Below are 19,241 nucleotides of genomic sequence, written 5' to 3' on the forward strand. Positions count from 1 at the left end.
CACTACTAAAATAGATTTAATGGAACCCACCGCCGCGTAAGTTAGGTCTTATTAGACAGTAGACAGTGTTTGCACTTAGTTCTTCAATCGGACATCAAAGCTGAAGCCTTTCTACCGACGTGCCCTTGGGCAATAAACTAGCATAGCGCCTCTAGGTGACGCTGTTCTGTTATTTCGCCCCAGAATCTATCAGCGAGTTTTAATCCTCGATTTCCATGCATGTCATTGAAATTATTCGTGCTAATAATGACGCTGACTACTTTAATTCACAAAATATGGTGAATATTGTCTGTGGTCTTTTCCTTCTGTCTGGCAGTTTCGTCTTCAACATCCTTTTCCCGGTATATCCACCGTCCCTCCTCTGCACGTCTCTCTAACTTTGTCTCCAAGCTCAGCCTGAGCTGTCCCTCTGACAGGGGCGCGTCCAGATTTTGTTTTATAGGGGTGGCCATATGCTGGCCACTAAGAATATTGGGGTGGCACACCAAAAACAGATTTTCCAGTTTTATTATGCTGTTGCCAAATATAGGTTACTTAAAAAAAGTTTATATCACTGAAAATGGGTACATATGAAAACCAAATAAGATTTTCAAATCTATAATAATCTGTTTTAAGTAGGAATAAACAAGTTAATGTTTTAACTCATTGTAGGGTGTCTTCTTCTCTCTTATGGTCCCGTTTATTAGTATTATTACCAACACAGGACAGTCCTGAAGATGCTAAGTGAAAATCATCTTCAGTTCTTCCTTCTGCCACCCTCTCCAAACCATACAGCACAGGAGGTCTGCTATCCTTCTCTCCTAAACCACTCTGATAACTCATCTCCACCCACTGAAGATGCAAATCTTTTAAAAGGCTATACATACACAGATCAGGCGTAACAGTACGACCACAAAAAAACAGCCCTGACCCATCAAGGCGTGAACTCCACTAGACCCTTTAAGGTGTGCTGTGGTATCTGGTGCCAAGATCTTAGCAACAGATCCTTCACGTCTTGTAAATTGTCTTGTAAGCATCCCACAAATGCTTGATTGGATTGAGATATGGGGAAAGTCAAAATCTCAAACCATTCCTGAACCATTTCTTTGCTTTGTGCGTTATCCTGGTGAAAGACCCGACTGGTCTGCAGTAGGTCATCTGTTGGATTGAACCACTTCACTCCCCACATGGATCAGAGAAGGCTCTCTGATCCATGTGGGGAGTGAAGTGGTTGCCCATAAACCTGTTGTTGGTTCACCACTGTTCCTTCCTTGGACCGCTTTTGATCGATACTAACCACTGCAGACCAGTAACACCCCACAAGAGCTGCAGTACAGCTGCAGTAATTTGGTATATACTATTGGTATAGTTTTTTCCATAATCACAGTAATATATATTATTTTGATTTTTATTCTCTGTCATCATTCACCTGCTGAATTCTCACTGGGTTGTGTTGACATTTAAATGGTCCGTTGACCCACTTTCAGGCATTTTTTTTTTCTCATTGTGGAAGGAAAATGGCCTGAAAGTGGGTTGACACGCCTTTATGCAAAAATAGATATCTGAAAGGTATTTAGTATGTGAAGTTAAAATGAACTGAAATCGTTCAATTCTGTACCCTCAAACTTTGGACCATAAAATGTTTTTTATGGAAACTGAATCTGGTTGATTGATGATGAACTCGGGTCTTGAAAATTAAAACAAAATGCACATATTAACAAAAATATTTTCTGATTTATAATTAGAGTACCATCTGTAAATTGACTTTCTGCTGATATTTTTGTTTCTGTGGTACAAATTGTCATATTTGCTCAACCCAGAATGAAAGTTGAATTTTTCTGACTAAGAAATTCTTATTAAAAAGGCTTCCACGTGCTTTATTTTGTAGTGTTGTGAAATTCATCTATATATCATTTAGAAATTGTCACTAATTATCTTTTGTAATTTGAAGGTTTTATTAGTGTGTGTTCAAATATGGGACTTTGCTGGAGTGCTGGAACTTCTTTTTCATATTTTAACTAACCAATACTCAGATAAATCTTAATGTATTTGTCCCAAATTACAGATGCTGATTCATTTGGATGATAATAAAGTCCAGTGAAAAGTTCATGTTTTTATTTCTAGTAGTTTTTAAGATATTCACGTTCAAACACTGGAGCAGATTTCACTGAGCAACAAAACATTAGTTTGATTTGAAATTAAGTGAGCCTCCTGCTAAAATGTTTAATGATTTATAGTTATTAAAACAGCTACAAACATGGCTTATGAATGGTTGGATCAGCATTATCCCTCATTGTGATTAAGCTCAATACATTCAAAACATCAGCTGTGCTTTTCCCACTACACTTCAAACCAGCAGACTCTCAGTATGATGGATTTGATCTGTTTTGTCATTATATTTTTGACACAGATACTAAACGTGCCCGTTATCTGTTCAGTTCACTCTTCAGCAATCAGTAAGTGAGACAAGTGTTGAGCGCGCTCCAGCTCCAGAGAAAGACTCACCTGGCTGTAATTTGAGCTCATCAGAGGAGCCATGATGAGGCCCTAAGAGAGAAGCGAGTGTAACGGTCTGTTTCTGCACACTGATCAAAAGATTGCGCTGAAACATTGGGACTTTAAACAAAAATACAGATTACAGTCACAAAGCAGATCAATATATTCTTTAAACTTCAAGCTTTAAAGCCACTTTGCCTTTAAGCAGCATTTATTTGTCATCAAAGTGTGACTGATCCCAATTAAGCTTGATTAAGCAGCACACCTGTCTTCAGTTATGCATCCTCTGGGGGCTATAAAGGCTCTCCAAAGAGGATGGCCAGATCCATTTGCTAGAAAACAACAGTTTCTGAAGCTCTGCAGCGCTCTTGATTACGTTTTGCAACGCCATCTCCAACCATGGGAAAAGAGAAGACTCATGTTAACGTGGTGATTATCGGCCACGTTGACAGTGGGAAATCCACCACCACCGGACACCTGGTCTACAAGTGTGGAGGAATTGATCAAAGGAGGCTGGAGAAATTTGAGAAGGCTGCGAATGAAGTGAGTAAAAACAAAAACAATTTCTGCAAAACTTCCAACTTTTCAAGTGTTAAACTCATTCTGCTTGACTTCCAGATGGGGAAGAGCTCCTTTAAATTTGCCTGGGTGCTGGACAAGCTGAAAGCTGAGCGGGAGCGAGGAATCACCATCGACATCACGCTGCTGAAGTTCAACACCCAGAAATACATCATGACTGTAATTGATGCTCCGGGCCACCGTGACTTCATCAAAAACATGATAACTGGGACGTCACAGGTAGGAAGTACACGCGTGCTTGAATATCTGTTGCTATGAATGCTGCCTTTTCCTAAAGCTCATATCATTTCAGGCTGACGTTGCCCTCCTGGTGGTCTCTGCAGCCAAAGGAGAGTATGAGGCCGGCGTGTCTCGGAGTGGTCAGACCAGAGAACATGCCTTGCTGGCTTATACTCTAGGTGTGAAGCAAATCATAGTCTGTGTGAACAAGATGGACCTGACCGAGCCACCTTACAGCCAGAGCCGCTTCGAGGAAGTGATGCGAGGGGTGAGCGGCTTCCTCAGGAAGATTGGCTACGACACCACGGCTGTGCCCTTCGTTCCAGTTTCAGGCTGGACTGGGGAGAACATGATCACCGCATCTCAAAGGGTAATGATGTTTTCAGGCTTTTTTTCCCCCTTTAAACCCCAGAAGTTGGCTTGCAATGCTGTAAAAGTGACGTCTGCACAGATGCCGTGGTTTCAAGGCTGGAAGGTGAGACGAAGGGAAGGGAATAAAAGTGGGAAGACGCTGCTTGAAGTCCTGGACTCTATTCAGCCACCTGTGCGCACAGTCAACAAGCCACTACGATTACCTCTGCAGGATGTCTACAAAATTGGAGGTGATGTCAATCGCTGCTTTTGATCCCATTTTCTCGATTTCTTGGTCTGAGCTCAATTACGGCTTCATTTATGAAAAATGCAGTAGAGGAAGTACAGTATTGTTTTTGGAGTAGAAAATGTCTGTAAACATGCTGAAATTGAAGTGTTTCTTACTCCTCCAGGAGTTGGGACGGTGCCAGTGGGTAAAATTGAAACTGGTGTCCTGAAGCCTGGCATGATGCTGACGTTCTCCCCTGCCAAGCTCACTGCAGAGGTCAAGTCTATTGAGATGCACCACCAGGGGCTGGAGACGGCTCTGCCCGGCCACAATGTTGGCTTTAACATCAAGAACGTGTCCGTGAAGAACCTGCGGCGTGGGGACGTGGCTGGGAACGCTCAGCAGGATCCTCCTTCAGATGTTAAAAGCTTTGACGCTCAGGTTGGTTCACTGCAGGAAGAAATTGCCTCACTTTTTTGGTTTGTTTCCACTAAACCTTGCTTTTGTCTTAGGTGATAATCCTGAACCATCCAGGGAAGATCAAAGCAGGCTACTCCCCAGTTCTGGACTGCCACACAGCCCACGTCACCTGCCGTTTCGCTGAGCTGAAGGAGAAGCTCGACCGCCGCACTGGCAAGAAGCTGGAGGACCACCCGCAGATCCTCATGTCTGGAGATGCAGCCACAGTCAAACTGGTCCCCATCAAGCCCATGTGTGTGGAGAGCTTCTTCACATACCCTCCTTTAGGTAAGCACAGATCTCTTCATGCACACAACTCTGCGTGTATGAATCCTCCTGGTTGTGCCCTCGTTTGACTGGCTCTTCTTCACAGGTCGCTTCGCGGCGAGAGACCTGAAGCAGACGGTCGCTGTAGGAGTCATCAAGTCAGTGGAAAAGAACCATGGCTCAAAACTTCACAAAGCTCAAGTTTGTAAATAAGTTTTTGGTTTACCAGAGGTCTGGTAATGCTGCTTCATGGGAAGAGTTTTATTTGATGAAATGTATTTGTGTTGTCTTTAAAGTGTATAGTATTCCTGTGTTGATAAACCCAGAAGTAGAGTTTGGTTGGTTTTTTGGTTTAAAATTGAATGTCTCAAAATAAAATGGTGTGGAGAAGAACTGGTTTAAGTGTCTTTACTGTTGAACCGTCAACTGCATCTTAATGTACATCTGAAAGAACTTAAACTAAACTCTCCTCAGGGATAGTCTTAAATATTAAAGCTGAATAAGACTCCTCAGCATCTCATGGTGCACAACATCTCCAGTTTGTAATAAAGTCATGCTTTAAATTGTAAAGCACCAAATGCAGAGTTTATTGGTTCTAATGAGTATGGTCTGGATTTTCAAGTTCGTTTACAACAGCCGGCATCTGAAATCTAAACTTTTAATGTTTTGAGTGGCACATGGAGTCACTTTAGCGTCCTGTAGTGGTAGTTTGTGCCTTGCTTTGGCAAAAGAATGCTAGTGTGAAACTTCAATGTGCTAAATGGGGGTGTAAAGTTTTCAGTTTCTCTCCCTACAACTTGAGCCTCTACTCTAGATTTAAGGCTACTTGTAATGTTTTTGGTTTGGTGTGCATTTTGAACAGAAAACCTCGTAAGTAGTTTAAGCCTGAATCGAATATACACCACTGTATTGCAATTGTGCTTTATACTGCATGCTGAAATACACTTTGAGAACTCAAATCAGTTCAATGCTAAGCTAGTAAAACACCAGCTTCTAAGCAACAGCATATTTATGTACATTTAACATTAGCAGTGAAAGTTTAATATAGAAACGATAGATGGCGTTTACACAAGTTGCCAATTTTTATCTGAGTAACCCCAAAACTAAAATTCCAGAGAAATCCCAAATTTCTCCAGCTTAACATCAACAGCAACTTTAAAAATAAATGCTTGGCTTAAAGCCGTAAAGACCTCAAAACTACATGGCGACCAAATAAAAAGACCAGGCTTAAGGTTTAAATACAGCACTTTTAATGATACAATGGGTTGATGGGTTTGTTCCTTAACATGGGAAGAACTGCAGGTTGGTGTGGACCAGGTGAAAATACATCGGCTCTCTAAAGTCCACCTCGTCTAAAAAGACATCTCTGGTTCACAGGTAAACCTGGAAATGTACTAAATCCAAGGGGCAACTGCTGGAGCTGAAACTAAGCCAGCAGGGAAACTGCAGTTCCTCTGGTGGCCACTTGAGGCTGGCTCCAGAAGGGAGTAGACTCCCATGTTAAAATAACTTGACAGCATTAAGAAGCATGTTTACAGCCTGGTAGAAAAACAAAAACATTTTTGGTCTCGGGGGTAGTTTCTTTCAAAAACTCATCCATCTAGGTATATAAGTAAGGGGTGTGACCACATAGATTGAAAGGCATCCCAATTGTTGTCTGCTAGGCCTCATCCACTTTGTGCCGTTGGTGCCTTTCAGAGCATTTTTAATAGATCTCAATATCAGTTTGCTGTGTGGTAGAGACCATCCAAGAAGCTTCTCCTTCAATTTTGCCGAGTTAAATTCTAGTATTATTATCGTTAGTGTGTTACTCAGCACACCCATACTGTTTATGAACGCAGTGTGCCATATAAGGTAACTTCTGGCTTTGAGAAGCCAACATGGCACTGACTAAAACAGCACCGAAGCTTGAAAAATACAGTCCAAAACCGGCGGCCATCTTCGTCCGTCTTTTATACTGCCTACGACTGAATCCAGTAACAGAATGATATCACATGACTCAAACTAAAAAGAAAAAAAATTCAAGCTCATGAGGTTTTACAAGACACTGAACTGTGAACACAGGTTGTTGTGAGACTTCTAGCCTGTCAGAAAAATCAAGTTATTGCTAAGATGTCCTCTGGAGTTTCCCGTACTTGTCATTAATAGTGGCTTTTAACAACAGGATACATTTTGCGCAGTCCTGCTTTATATTAATAGTGGCTCTTCAAACCCTGAGGTGAGCGTCGTCGAACGCAGCACTCCACTCATTTCCAGTCATTGTTACACCATGCACAGAAAAAAGGTCAAAGGACTGTGGAGATGGTGTTGAGTTCACACACAGAGCATACATACAGTGAACAGTGTAACAAGGAGTAAATTAGTGACCTACAGTGAACCACAGGCGTTGATATTCCACCACACAGTAGCAGCAGGTAAACTGTAAAACAACCATAATACGAGTACACACAAAGCAAGCAAGAACAAAGAGTACATTAAATGACTTTTTTTTTTCTCTTTCTTCCATCTCGGGAAGAGTCAGTGGGAGACTTCCTGCCTCTTCAGTCAATTGTGGTGGTAAACAGGGATGCAAGACAAACAATGACATGACCTATTTCACATTCCATTTCATATTTGTCCTTTTCCCAGAAATATGAGCAGATAGTTATTTGAGGGCCGGTAAAATCAATACAGATAAAATTCAAACTCTACCACCCTGATGCTTAATCTGACAGGCAGAGAGCAATGGTACATGTTTTGTACAATAAAACATGTATGTACACTCACACACAAATATATATATTTACATACATATATACACAGTAACAGCATAAACATAGACTTTAAGGTAAGTGCTAGGGTTTTGAGAGTGGCTTCGTCACAGCCGTGCTATAGGGTTAAGATAATACTGGTAGAGGAAGAATACACACATTCTTTGTACAGCATGGATGAGGCATCCATGGCTAGATGAGCCTTCGTGGGGTTTCTTCTTGGTGTGTTGTTGTTTTTTTTCTTCTTTAGGACACTTGTCTTGTGACAAGAGGTGTTATGAGAGCTATTTACAGGACCTCCCAATTTAGGGACAGAGGTGTAGTGCAAGTCTTTCTGGCTGTCAGTCACTCAGGATGTGCACAAAAGACATGGGGAATACTCCTTTTCTTTCCGGATCTCCTTCAATGTGCCCGATCTGGAGGCAAAGCAAAGGAATATTGTGTGATTTTGTTTTTTTCTATTAGTTTAAACTGCGAGATGTTCAAAAGGTACAAGATACGCTTAGGCCACACTCACCCACCACTCCTGGTCCTCTTCCCCTGTTACTATAATCACCTCTCCTTCAACAAATGTCAGTTCGTCATCATTGTCAGCCTGGCAGTCGTAGATCGTCTTCACCCGCCGGGCTTTGTTCTTCCCCTGGACAGAAACAAACAGCAAAACCAGTTCAGTCCGACCACTCTGGCTTTGTGCGATTCATAACAGCACCATTACGCATTTAGAGTTTGCCATCTAGGCTTCGACATCATCACTCCCCACAAATATGTTACACCGAAAAAATGGGGAGTGATGATGAAATAAAAAGTCTGTCTGCAAAGTTCGTATCTGGGATGCTATATTTAAATTTACTTTAACTTTAATGGTGTCGGGGACAGCGCTGACCCAAGGTGACCGCTCTCCACATATTGGGATGGCGTCTCTGGAATATGACGAGTAGTAGTGAGGCGTGTTAATTAACTAGCCTGCAGGGTTTACTCCATTTATTAATAATAACGGAGATGTATTTAAATTTAGTATAACACAATGTGTCCAGACACATTTAACACAATAAAACAGATATTTTTTAAGAGTAACCATGTTTTTGTTGTAAGACTGAAATGTCCCCCGAGCATCTGGTGAGATCTGAACAAACCTTTGAAGACAGGAACAGTTTACAAAGACATGTCGCATCGGTGTCAAGTGGTGCTTCTTTTATATCCGATAGTCATGTACTGGCATAGAGCAATCCAGCTGATTTAGTGGAAAACACACCACAGCTGTACATTTTATCTCATGTTCATGCAAACTCTAATAGTTATCTTTGCATATGTAAATGCAGGCGTTGTAAATTAAGTCCATGCCATATCTGGCACATTGTATCAAACGCCTACACGCCTAACCTCAAATATGCTGTTTATCAACAAGTTTCGCACCAAACAAGAGGAAGTGACAGAGCAAATGTATATTCTGGGGTTTTACCAACAGATAAAAAGATGTGTAGGAGTGTTTTCACTGAGTTTATTAAATAAAAGCAGCTTCACTCAGAGGCAGAGTCAATGACAGTCTCCACTGGGAACGAATTCAACCCATTTATACTCTAAAACTACAAATTATCTCAGACACAGAGGACAAAACATCCAGGATCTTAAGGTAGGTTTGTAACTTTTGTACTTTTCAATCTGAAAAAAAGACACAAGGTCCAGTCTGGATTATACGGTGACAAAAACAATGGCAAGTTTACTTGATATACTGTGAAGTGGCAGGCATTTAGGAATGCAGGAGTTTGTAGTGTGTTGATGTTAACAAATTTTGCATTGCGTTAACATTATTTGCATTAAGAAAGTCTATGCTGGAGGGACTTTTGCAATGATTAACATCTATATACGTGATAGCTGAAATATTATATATGAGTAAATATACAAAGACGTAAAAATGTGTATGTTTACACTTATTTCTTTTTTAAAAAGGAACCCTTAGAAATAATATGCGAGTCCATACCGTTGTGATCTTCCTTGGGAGGGGCACAGGTGTCTCTTGGGTGCCTGCAGGGGTCCCGTTGGTGTCTTCAGCAGACTGTTGAAATGGGGTCCCTATATTTGCCTGCTGATTAGGTGACGGCGAGTCTTGAGGCTGTGGGTGCGGTTGAGGATGAGGATGAGTTTGAGGCGGAGGTGGAGGCTGTATTTGGGGCCTTGGCGTTGGCTCTCCGTGGAGCGGCCTGGGAGCAGACTCGACTGACCCAGGTTTTGGGGGGATGTCTGCAAGATGAGGCTTGGGAGGGAGGTCTTTGAGCTGGGGTTTAGGTGGTAGGTCACCCAGCTGAGGTTTGGGAGGGAGGTCGGAGAGCTGCGGCTTCGGAGGAAGGTCTCCAGGTTTAGGGGGGAGTTCCGACACCTGCGGTTTTGGGGGAAGGTCTCCCGGCTGAGGCCTCTCCACCAGAGGAACCTTCTGCGGGGTTTCAGCTGGCGGCGGAGACTTCTGGAAGACCTCTGGAGGAAGGCTAGGCTTATCCACAGACGGATGGTGTATGGTGTCAATCTTACGCAATGCCACTGGAGAGGTAACCGCATAGTGGCTCATTAATACCTTTTTAATTCAACTCCTTGCACTAAAAACACAAAATATCCAAACGTCTGTACCTTTCTGAGGTAGTTTGGGAAGAACCCTTGGACCAAGTGTAGACTTTGTGTTGCTTGAAGTAGAGCTAGAAAAAAAAAGTGAAATAACTATATTTGAAAAAAACAAAAACAAAACTATTTCACAAAGAAGAGGCTTCAACATCCACACAGTTTCTGTCTGATACCTTTGCTGTTGAGGAATGCCTTCAAACTTGTTGGAAACAGGAGACATCTTAGTCACCGGAGGAGGGGTGGAGTCGCTTCCTAAAAATTAACATCGATGATGGCAATACGAGATTATTTAACACCATATTGGAGCGCTGGCCAAGAGATTAATTTAATATAAATATGGAAATAAATCAACATGCTGTGATGGTTAAAAACAACAAAAAAAACAATGAGGGAGGCGTCATCTGGCTGAGCTTTCCATGAGCCCCTCGTTATTTGGAAACAGGGGTTGTTGTGCAACTAAATACCATCTTTTTATTAGTGGTTGGGTTTAGAGTGTGCGTGTGTGAGAGACATGGGAACGTAGCCCCAATAACAGTAAAAATTTCCCTAAAGATATGACCACATGTAAAATGTGATTGTTTTTTAAATCAAATCCACAGTTGTATAAGCATATTTGTCTCAATATGCACTTTAAAGCTATTCTGAATGGTGATTTGAGGATGTTCACAAAGTTGTGAATTAGATGGTTTATAATGCAACCATATGGAAGTTCTCTGTATATATTTAAACATACAGACTGTAGATAAAGGAACAGATTTTTGGTACCATTTGTAGTCAATTTGTAGTCCAAATGCTGTTGGCCAATCAGGATCTAGCGATCTTTGGTTGAACATATTTGCTGGAATACAATTTCAGAATCATCGATTAAACTCCACCAAAATCTGTCTTTTGTTAGCTTTTTAAAATTTAGCTGCTACTGTAAACAACAGCTCGGCCCGGGTAACATCTGGCTAAACCAGAAAACTGAAAAACTTCCCGCCAGAGGCTAACGACACGATTATACTTTGATGTGGACTCGAACAGCTGGAGACATCGAGTCTAAATAGTCTAAGTGGTTGAAGCATCGTTGCTACACTGTAATGCTAAGTTTTTGTGGATTAATGCTTTCAGCGACAAAACATTTGGTTCTCCCATCTCCCCCAGTCTGTTGGGGCAGATGGCCTCTCTGAGGCTGTTTCTGCTGGAGGTTTCTTCCTGTTAAAAGGGAGTTTTTCCTCCCCACTATCGCCAAGTGTTTGCTTAAAGGGGGTCATCGGATTATGGAGTTGTTGGGGTCTTTGCTATAATATTTATACTATAAAGAGCCTTGACGTCACTGCTGTTGTGATTTAGAGCTATAAAATAAAACTTACTTGAATTATTTTATTTCTGTTATTTTCATGTTTTACTGGTTTTTACTTTCCTTTAAAAAACAACAAACAACAAACAAACAAGTGTTTTATATTCTATTGGTGTCTTTTAAATTGAAAGCACTATGTTGTTTTTTTAAAAGTGCTTACTAAATAAAGTTGGATTGGACTGGACATCCAGTAGATATTAACTACAAATTACTCGACAAATGCAGCTGTACAGAAATGTATAGGATGTGTAGAGGGACTGTTTATGGCTCTTCAGACTGCATAAGAGACAAAAATGGAAGAAACAGTTTGTGGAACTTAATAAACAAAAGTCAAAATACTAAAAAAAATCAGCTAAAATAAAAAAAATCTAAACTATGTCCACTTATTAGCTTTAAAAACACATTTTAAGGTGGTAATTATTCAATGGAGTCTACCTCCGGTGGGATACATGACCTATGAATCTCTGGGTAAGAGCGTATGAACTCAAAACGCTCTGGAAAAACCTAGAAGTGGACGCAGAGTTAACATTCGGTTTTTCCTCTCCTAAGTGAAATTAACTTAAAAAATGAACAAAACTTCTCTGGAGAATCGTGATCTTCTATCTTCAGACTGGAACCACACGCCTGAGTGAAACCAGCCCTACTGTTACAGAACGTGTGCTTGCATCTCACCCCCGGTTACGCCCCCTTTACTGTGTGGACTGTGAGAGAGTGGGCTGGGTGGGTCGGACAGGGTGCGTTTGTGTCCAGGAGGGGGGGGCGGCGGTCTCTTCTTGGACAGGGTGGAGCTGCCTCCTGGTGTGAGTGAAGAGGGAGGGCCGGATGGGGGAGGAGCTGGAGGAGCGATACATAAGACACATGAGGTGATGAAGCCCACCAAAAAGATAAACAAATAAAAAAAATGACAGGTAAAGGAGATAAAGGAGAGGATAATGAGGAGGAGACAAGTTAATGCAAGTAAAACAATATTGTTTGAACATATAAATACACACAGGAGTGTCTGGACGGGGACTTTTATTTTTTAAATACGCCTGCCTTTATCTACTGGGACTCCAAAGCAGTCACTGGTCACCAGTACAGAGAAGAGTAGGGTGAAAGCAGCTAATAGAGAGCTCAGCCAGAGAGGAATCAGCTGTGGTTAGGAGTTTACAGCCCATGGATGGTGGGAAAATAGAATTTAAAAAAATCACATAGGCAATAAATAATTAAAAGCTTGCCTATGTGGTGCCGTTATTCACTTAAATAAATGCCACCACCCCGTAAAAGTGAGCTGTAAAAGGAAGAAACAACTGAGGGACAACTGTATGTGGGGCACACAGCCGAGTAAGGAGGGAGAACATAAAACCAGGATATTCACTGATGTATGGTCGAGTGCCAGCCAGTGTGGCGTAGTGCGAATGAGAGCCAAGGAATGCCAAGTGTGGAGCTGAAAGAATAGAGAAACAAAAAAGAGAAAGAAAACAGAGCGAGATGAGGAGTGTGGGAGAGAATCTACAGTATGTCAGTCTTATAAAAGAGCTGCTCCCACACGCTGTAAAATAACAAGATGAAATCTTATCAGTGGCAAGCAAAGCAAAAAAAAGAAGAAAAAAAAAAAAAGAGGAGAAACGGTGTGAAGCCGCCCCCCGGGGAGCCAGCTCTTCAGCACCCACTGAGAGAGAGGGAGAAAGAGAGAGCGCCGCCAATGAAGGGTTAGCGTGATATTCTCAATGCATCTATGATGTTTTCCCTCTTAATCTTATTTTTGTATAAAATGACTTGTTTCCAGTGCCGTTTTGGTTATTTACGGGTAGCTGAACCTGTGAGAAATATTAATGCTCATTCTTCAGGGACATTTAGGAGGACAGGAACTAAAAAGATCAAAGCACAGTTCACATGAGAAGACGTCTCTGACACAGCCGCAGGCGTTGTCCCTTAAGCATCATAAACACTGGACCGACTGACCAATCATATTGTGACGATCAAGGATAAAAACACTACAACGTGGCTGAAGCGATAAAGGCTAATTATAGATAAGGTTATGGTGGACTTTCACCCGTGACACTGGGATTTGTGACCAACAGGAAACCAAAAGTAAATGTGGAATTATTAATCTTCTGTTTGTTAGACATAATGGGCAAAGTTCAGCCGGGTTTAAGCAAAGATTATGGTTTCAAAAACAACATTTCCCCGTGCGCAGGAATTTTTTCTCAGGCGTAAAGCTCTGACATTACAAAAGCACGACCGGTCAGTTCTGATTATGATGTTTTGGGGACAACACTGACAGAAATATCAGATCGCAGAGGGGAAGAGGAAGAGAGGAAGATACTTGGTACCTACGAGCATTTGTCATCGCTTTTCCAAAGATAAAAATGTGAGAAAAAAAATGCTAAAATTAATATGAATGGAAAAATTGTGTTTGTATAGCTTAGTACGCTCATCTGTACTCTTAAGCAAAGGGAGCAAACATACCTAATATAAAGCTGCATTAGCTATTAGCTACTATCCCCAGCTACTAAACCAATAACAAGCACTGCTTGAACTTCTGTGATATGCTCATAGTTATGTATAACAGCCAAAGACTGTGGCTGCTGTACGGGAGAGAGGCGTTACATCACATCCTCTAACTGAGCTGTGTGGGTGAATGACTTTTGAGGACTTCAAAAAGTCATATTGTGAAAATGAGAGAGAACTCTAGTTTCCATCTCTGCTGTCAGAGATCAGACGTCCAAACATTTTAGGGAATTCATCCATCACTCTGTGTTAACGTGAGCTTTTTTTTTTGAGCCACCGTAGAGATATCTAAAAAAAAAATAAAAAAAATAAAATTAAGGTCTTAGTTCAAGTAGTTTTCCAGATGACGGGGTTTTTAAATTGCCCTTTAAAACTGATGCTAGAAGATAAAACTCCCTTTTCCTTTAATTCATTTCATTTTTAAGGAAACTAATGAGTTCAGGGGCCTGAAAATTTGCATAATTCCTGTTAAGATGTGTTGGCTGGAGAAGCAAACACATCTTTGCTGGAGAAGCAAACACAGAAGTAGATTAATACTGTAATCTACTTCTGTGTGAAATTTAGTATCCATAGTATTAAAAAAAATTCATATTTTGATTCAACGTCTCACATTTTTATGTAATAATTTCTCTCCTTTTTACACACTGGGTGCTTGTTGTGCTACTGTGGAAAGCAGGCTTAGCCAAGGGTCACCAGAAAGAGGTTAATTTGAACTGGAAACAAGTGAAATTTCACACCCCTTTGCTTTAGGAAAAATAAGATTTGAATGCTATGCGATGGATTAAATGACTGTTAAGATGGATGCTGGCAGAGTTAAGCTTATGCAGTGTTTTCAGAGAAAGCTAGTACAGGTCCACAGGGGGAGGAGTGTTATTTTTAATTCCAATATTGCAGAGACAGCACGCCCACAGTACACTCTGTGGATACTTTGCCCAGGCTAACGATTAAGTAAGTGTGTATCCTCCTTTGCCACCTTGCCCTCTGCTACAGCCGTGTTTTCCTGAACGTTTACAGTGTAAGCAATCTTAATGACACCCGCTTCCCGCCCTCTGATCTGTGTGCTGACAAATTGCATACCACTGCAGGGTGTGGAAACTGACTGACAGCACAAAGAAGGAACTTTCCATTAAAGTCATTTACAAAGCATTCCCACAAACCTTATCCTGACTGCAAATAATCAAACATTAACAGACATAATAAAGTCATTTCCACAGGCCATCTTTCCTCCACAGTTATCAGCCACAGCAGAGCATGCATACAACCTTTAGACCATTTGCATCACAGGCTGACATTTGCAAAAGGAGATATTAGCAGAATGTGACCTCCTGAATTTATTCGAGCTAGAGCCTGATAAAACTGAATGCGGTCGGAAAACCGATGCAGGCTCAAAGCCGCTCGGAGCAGCTAGGTCTGACCTTTGCCCTGGTTCCTGGGTGGCAGCGGCGGCCCGTCGGCCACTGGGGAGGAGCTGAGGTCGGTGGAGGCGCTGTACATCTGGTTAGTAAAGGCGCTGTAGGAGAGACGCTGCTGCTTGTCCCTCTGGCTGATGAAGCCCGGCAGGGAGAGCTTGTCGTGGGGTGAGAGGCTGGAGGAGTGGCAGAAGCTCTGAGGCCTCGGGGAGCGGTCCTTCTTGATGGGACTGGGCTGCAGAAGGACACATGACAGATGAGACCAAGCTGACATCAGTCACTGTAACCTGAGCATAGACGCGATAAAAGATCGATGCAGCTTTCACCCAATGCAGAAATGCCCCAAACCTGCATTCTTTACAGTGGCCAGCAGGTGGAGACTCCTCTGTTTACAAGCAGACGTCTAGATTTTTGGTAAAAAGCCTCTCAGCTCGTTTCCAAACATTTCCATGATGATTTTATGAGCTCACCTGCTAGTTTCAGGTCATAATTATTAAAATATGTTTTTTGTCAACTGTAAATAATTCTAAGAGTCATAAAGGAGGATTATACAGAATATACTCACTGGCTAACCACTTACCAATCACAAAATTCCTCTGTAATACTACAGAACTGATGCTGCGACAAAAAAATTACACATTTGTGCTTTAAGATGACTAAAATATACATGCCATCAGTAATGCTGAACCTCTAGTATTATTTTTGGTGATGTTCAAGGGAGCTTTTACACTTTATTTTGAAATGCTTTTAAGACAGAGATGACAAATAACTGTTGCTTTGAGAAGGTTTTTAGTCACTATGAACTACTTCAGTCACTTTTCTATGCAGGCTTGCAAACTGAAGTGTTAAAATAATGCCTCAAGTCTACAACATTTGGTATCCTTTGCAGAGCCTGACAGATGATGTTGCTCAGCCAGAACTATGAGCTGATATCAGCTTACCACCGACACAAACGTAGCTTTTATGTAGAGCATAGGGCTGTGCGATATGACCAAAATCTCATATCCCGATATAAGAATTCTATCGTCCCATAACGATATAGATCACAAAAATGTAACATTTTCTGTAAATTATGTGAATCTCGGGCAGCTCGACTTGCGGGAAGTGTTTCCAGCTGCGCGTCATGTAGCTGGAGTCGAGTGTTTTAACCGATGCATGAAACTATACATTTTCAGACATAAGTTGTAACAGCCACCGTTTTCTTTTTGGGTATTTATTACACAGCGTGCTGCGGGGAAAAGCCTGTTCTAACGTTTGAGTCTAAGGTTTATTTTTTAGCACCTGGCGGCTCTTTTTTACTTCTCATCCGTAAATAATCTGCTTTTTCACGTGATTCAGTTTATTTTTAAAAGTCTCAACAGGATCTTGAGCTTTATTGTGAAAGGTTTATGTGGAACATAAACAAGCGGACACGCGATGCTGTTACCGTCGTTGTTGCTAACCACAACGCATAAAAACAGGCGCTTGTCCGTCCGTAGTGTGGTTATATTAAATATAAGAGAAAGAGAGAACTTTAAGAAATGAATATAGCCACTACAGTGACCATCAAAACGATGAAAAAATATTACCGTAAACAGTTTATTTTGCAACACCACGAAACAAACGATAGCGTAAAATGAAACGATAGATGTTTTTATATCGTCATCCGATATATATCGAACAGCCCTAGTAGAGCAGTTTGATGAGTATGGTTCTGGAGTAGTTTGCAGCTTACATCTAACCTGCTGTTGCTTAAAGCGTAAAAGCCTGTCGAAGAAAGCCCGACATCTGCTTGTTCTGACCTACAAATGACACAGCATCACTACACTCCGTCTCATTTCCTTAAGCTCGCCTTATTTCTCCATTTTTATAGTCTTACAAATCTTCAGTTATCTTTTTTTTTTCTACAACATTAAACCGTTTTCCTGACTCATGCCGCATTACGCCACGGTGCATTTAACCTACTCTAAAGGGAAGACGCATCTGCATCCACCGTTAACTTCAGCCTCTACATTAGAGTGTCAAACCAGATTTATTCTAATAGTGTATTTTCTAAGTAGTTTTTATTGCGTGGAAATGATTAGTTTTAGTTTTGTTTGAATGAGTTTCTGTGTTCAGCACAACAAAAACGCAGAACCTTTTCAAATCTTGTTGACATCCAGAGTCTCAAACACGTCTATCAAACCTCGTAAATTATATTACAGTTTTTTAACAAAAATAACAAATAATAAAAATTTTATTTTCCCGGTTTCACAAAGCCATTTCGTTTAGCTTTTATTTTTTTCTAAAATTCTGCTTTTTATTTTTATTAAGTTAGCTAAACTGTTTTTCACATCTATTTGTAGTTTTTTGTTTAGTTTTAGCTAATTATATTAACCTTGTGTCAAACATAGGGCCCGGGGACCAGAACCAGGTCATTAAAGAGTCTGATCTGAACCGGTGAATGCTTTTTTAAACTACACAAAGATAAATACTAGAAACCATCAAAAACACACAAATTTAGGTGGGTTTTCAACATAAATTAATCAGTGGACAATTTCATATTTTATTCAACAGGAAAAATGGAACATTTTCTTCGAATTAACAGAAAATTGCAGTTTTTTTATATTAGGAAAGTTTACAGATTAATTTCTTAGGCTGAACGGTACCCAGCCATGCTGATTTACTAGAATGACATGTCTGTGTAATGACCTTAGGTTGGCCAAATACTGAAATCCAGAAATGTGGACATTTTCAGAACGTACTTAGACTTCTTAACCCCAAAAAAATGTTTTCTTTATAGATTATCATCAGTCTGGCTCATTTAAGGTCAAATTTATCTGCATGTGACCCACGTATGTACTAAAATGAGCTTCACAGCCGTGCTCTACATATATGAATCTATGGGGAAGTTCTTTTTTTGGTGATGTGGAGGCGACAACAACAACAATAAAGCACAAAGCCAGACAGCCAGTGGGCTGCAGAGGAAATCTGAACAGTCATATCTGACCTTCAGCCTCACTCATAACCAGATTCCTTGTTAAATTCGGCATCGTGCTCAGACCTTATCGTCGAGGTCGTCGTCGCTCTCGTCCATCTCCTCCAGTCGGAGGCTCCACTCGTACTCCACGTGGATGTGCGGGTTGAACTTCCCCTCTGCGGCCTGCACGAGCTGACACACACAAACAAATCCGTTAACTCAAACTGCAGCTCTACACAAACAGATCATTACGGCTACGAGACAGAGAAGGTGGATCAAAACTGGCTGCTAATTAAAGCCCCCAAAAAACTATGAATGGGAAGAAGAAGCAGCGCAATAAGAAATAATGAGGCAGCGTAAAGAGACTAATGTCACAGGTTAGACTGAGTCAGAGCCACAGTGAGTGCTGAGCATCAGTCATCATTCTTTTCTAGACGGCAGTAATTATCCAGTTTGTGAACACAAAAAACAACAGCAGTTTTTAAAAAATGTATTATTATTATTATTATTTCTTTTTCTTCTCAAACAGTAAGATTTTAAAGATGTTATTTACTTTTCCCCACACGTGTACCTTCAATAATAATAATAATCCACAGCTTTGCCCACCCAGTCAATAACACCCATTATCCTAACAGTCACTGATTTGGCTTTATTATTTACTTCTTTTCTCTTGTCTGGCACATCGTTAAACTAAAAAAACCCTGAGACTTGGAGATTTAACTGCTCTCTGCAGCCACTGATGATGCACAGGACACAAACATGAACATCTGGAGGTTGTATAGAGATGGAGATTTTACAGATATATGGTATTAACTCAGGGGGAGAAGGTATGTTAAAAAAGGAGGGGGCAGGAAAAATATTGAATTAAATTTATTTGTAAAAGGGGCAAATGTGAGGAATAGATATGAGGGATTTTGAAAATTGTTTAAATATAAAATAAGGCACAGAAATATGAAACTGCAACACAACTGCTAAACAAATTTATCAAACAGAGGAAAAAAACGTAGCTAAAGTAACAGTTCAACATGATTTTTTTTAGATAATAGTTTCTATTTATTTAATTTTTATTTATGTTTCAGTCTTTCATTTATTTTTACAAATAACTGGAATTAAAATTATCTTC

The 19,241-nt window shown here is 40.8% G+C and overlaps 2 protein-coding genes across 2 annotated transcripts in view; one reads left to right on the forward strand and one right to left on the reverse strand.

The window, feature by feature from the left end:
* The first annotated feature begins 2,859 nt into the window (after nucleotides 1–2,859).
* On the forward strand, nucleotides 2,860–4,801 carry eef1a1l3 (eukaryotic translation elongation factor 1 alpha 1, like 3). The gene is made up of 7 exons (XM_085418974.1): nucleotides 2,860–3,018; nucleotides 3,094–3,273; nucleotides 3,347–3,643; nucleotides 3,725–3,875; nucleotides 4,038–4,294; nucleotides 4,366–4,600; nucleotides 4,686–4,801. The coding sequence occupies exons 1-7, from the start codon at nucleotides 2,875–2,877 to the stop codon at nucleotides 4,790–4,792; spliced, it is 1,371 nt and encodes a 456-aa protein (XP_085275100.1). The 5' UTR covers nucleotides 2,860–2,874; the 3' UTR covers nucleotides 4,793–4,801.
* Nucleotides 4,802–5,812: 1,011 nt separating this feature from the next.
* The window catches only part of asap1b (ArfGAP with SH3 domain, ankyrin repeat and PH domain 1b), an 86,081-nt gene continuing 72,652 nt past the window's right edge, over nucleotides 5,813–19,241 (reverse strand). Inside the window, exons 21-28 of the mRNA XM_085418975.1 lie at nucleotides 18,203–18,310; nucleotides 15,187–15,415; nucleotides 11,951–12,112; nucleotides 10,113–10,191; nucleotides 9,949–10,013; nucleotides 9,308–9,861; nucleotides 7,847–7,969; nucleotides 5,813–7,745 (exon numbers count right to left, since the gene is read on the reverse strand). Of these exons, the coding sequence (XP_085275101.1) occupies nucleotides 7,671–7,745; nucleotides 7,847–7,969; nucleotides 9,308–9,861; nucleotides 9,949–10,013; nucleotides 10,113–10,191; nucleotides 11,951–12,112; nucleotides 15,187–15,415; nucleotides 18,203–18,310 (1,395 nt within the window). The 3' untranslated portion in view covers nucleotides 5,813–7,670. The remainder of the gene's footprint in view (nucleotides 7,746–7,846; nucleotides 7,970–9,307; nucleotides 9,862–9,948; nucleotides 10,014–10,112; nucleotides 10,192–11,950; nucleotides 12,113–15,186; nucleotides 15,416–18,202; nucleotides 18,311–19,241) is intronic.

This window comes from Rhamphochromis longiceps, linkage group LG9, assembly GCF_057381845.1.
Source record: "Rhamphochromis longiceps isolate RC_006_pf linkage group LG9, R_longiceps_female_GT1.1, whole genome shotgun sequence".
Taxonomy (NCBI): Eukaryota; Metazoa; Chordata; class Actinopteri; order Cichliformes; family Cichlidae; genus Rhamphochromis; species Rhamphochromis longiceps.

Coding starts and splice junctions, on each gene's coding strand:
- eef1a1l3 (XM_085418974.1), top strand. CDS start 2,875: ATGGGAAAAGAGAAGACTCATGTTAACGTGGTGATTATCGGCCACGTT. Junction 3,274..3,346: donor TGATAACTGGGACGTCACAG/GTAGGAAGTACA, acceptor ATATCATTTCAG/GCTGACGTTGCCCTCCTGGT. Junction 4,295..4,365: donor TTAAAAGCTTTGACGCTCAG/GTTGGTTCACTG, acceptor CTTTTGTCTTAG/GTGATAATCCTGAACCATCC.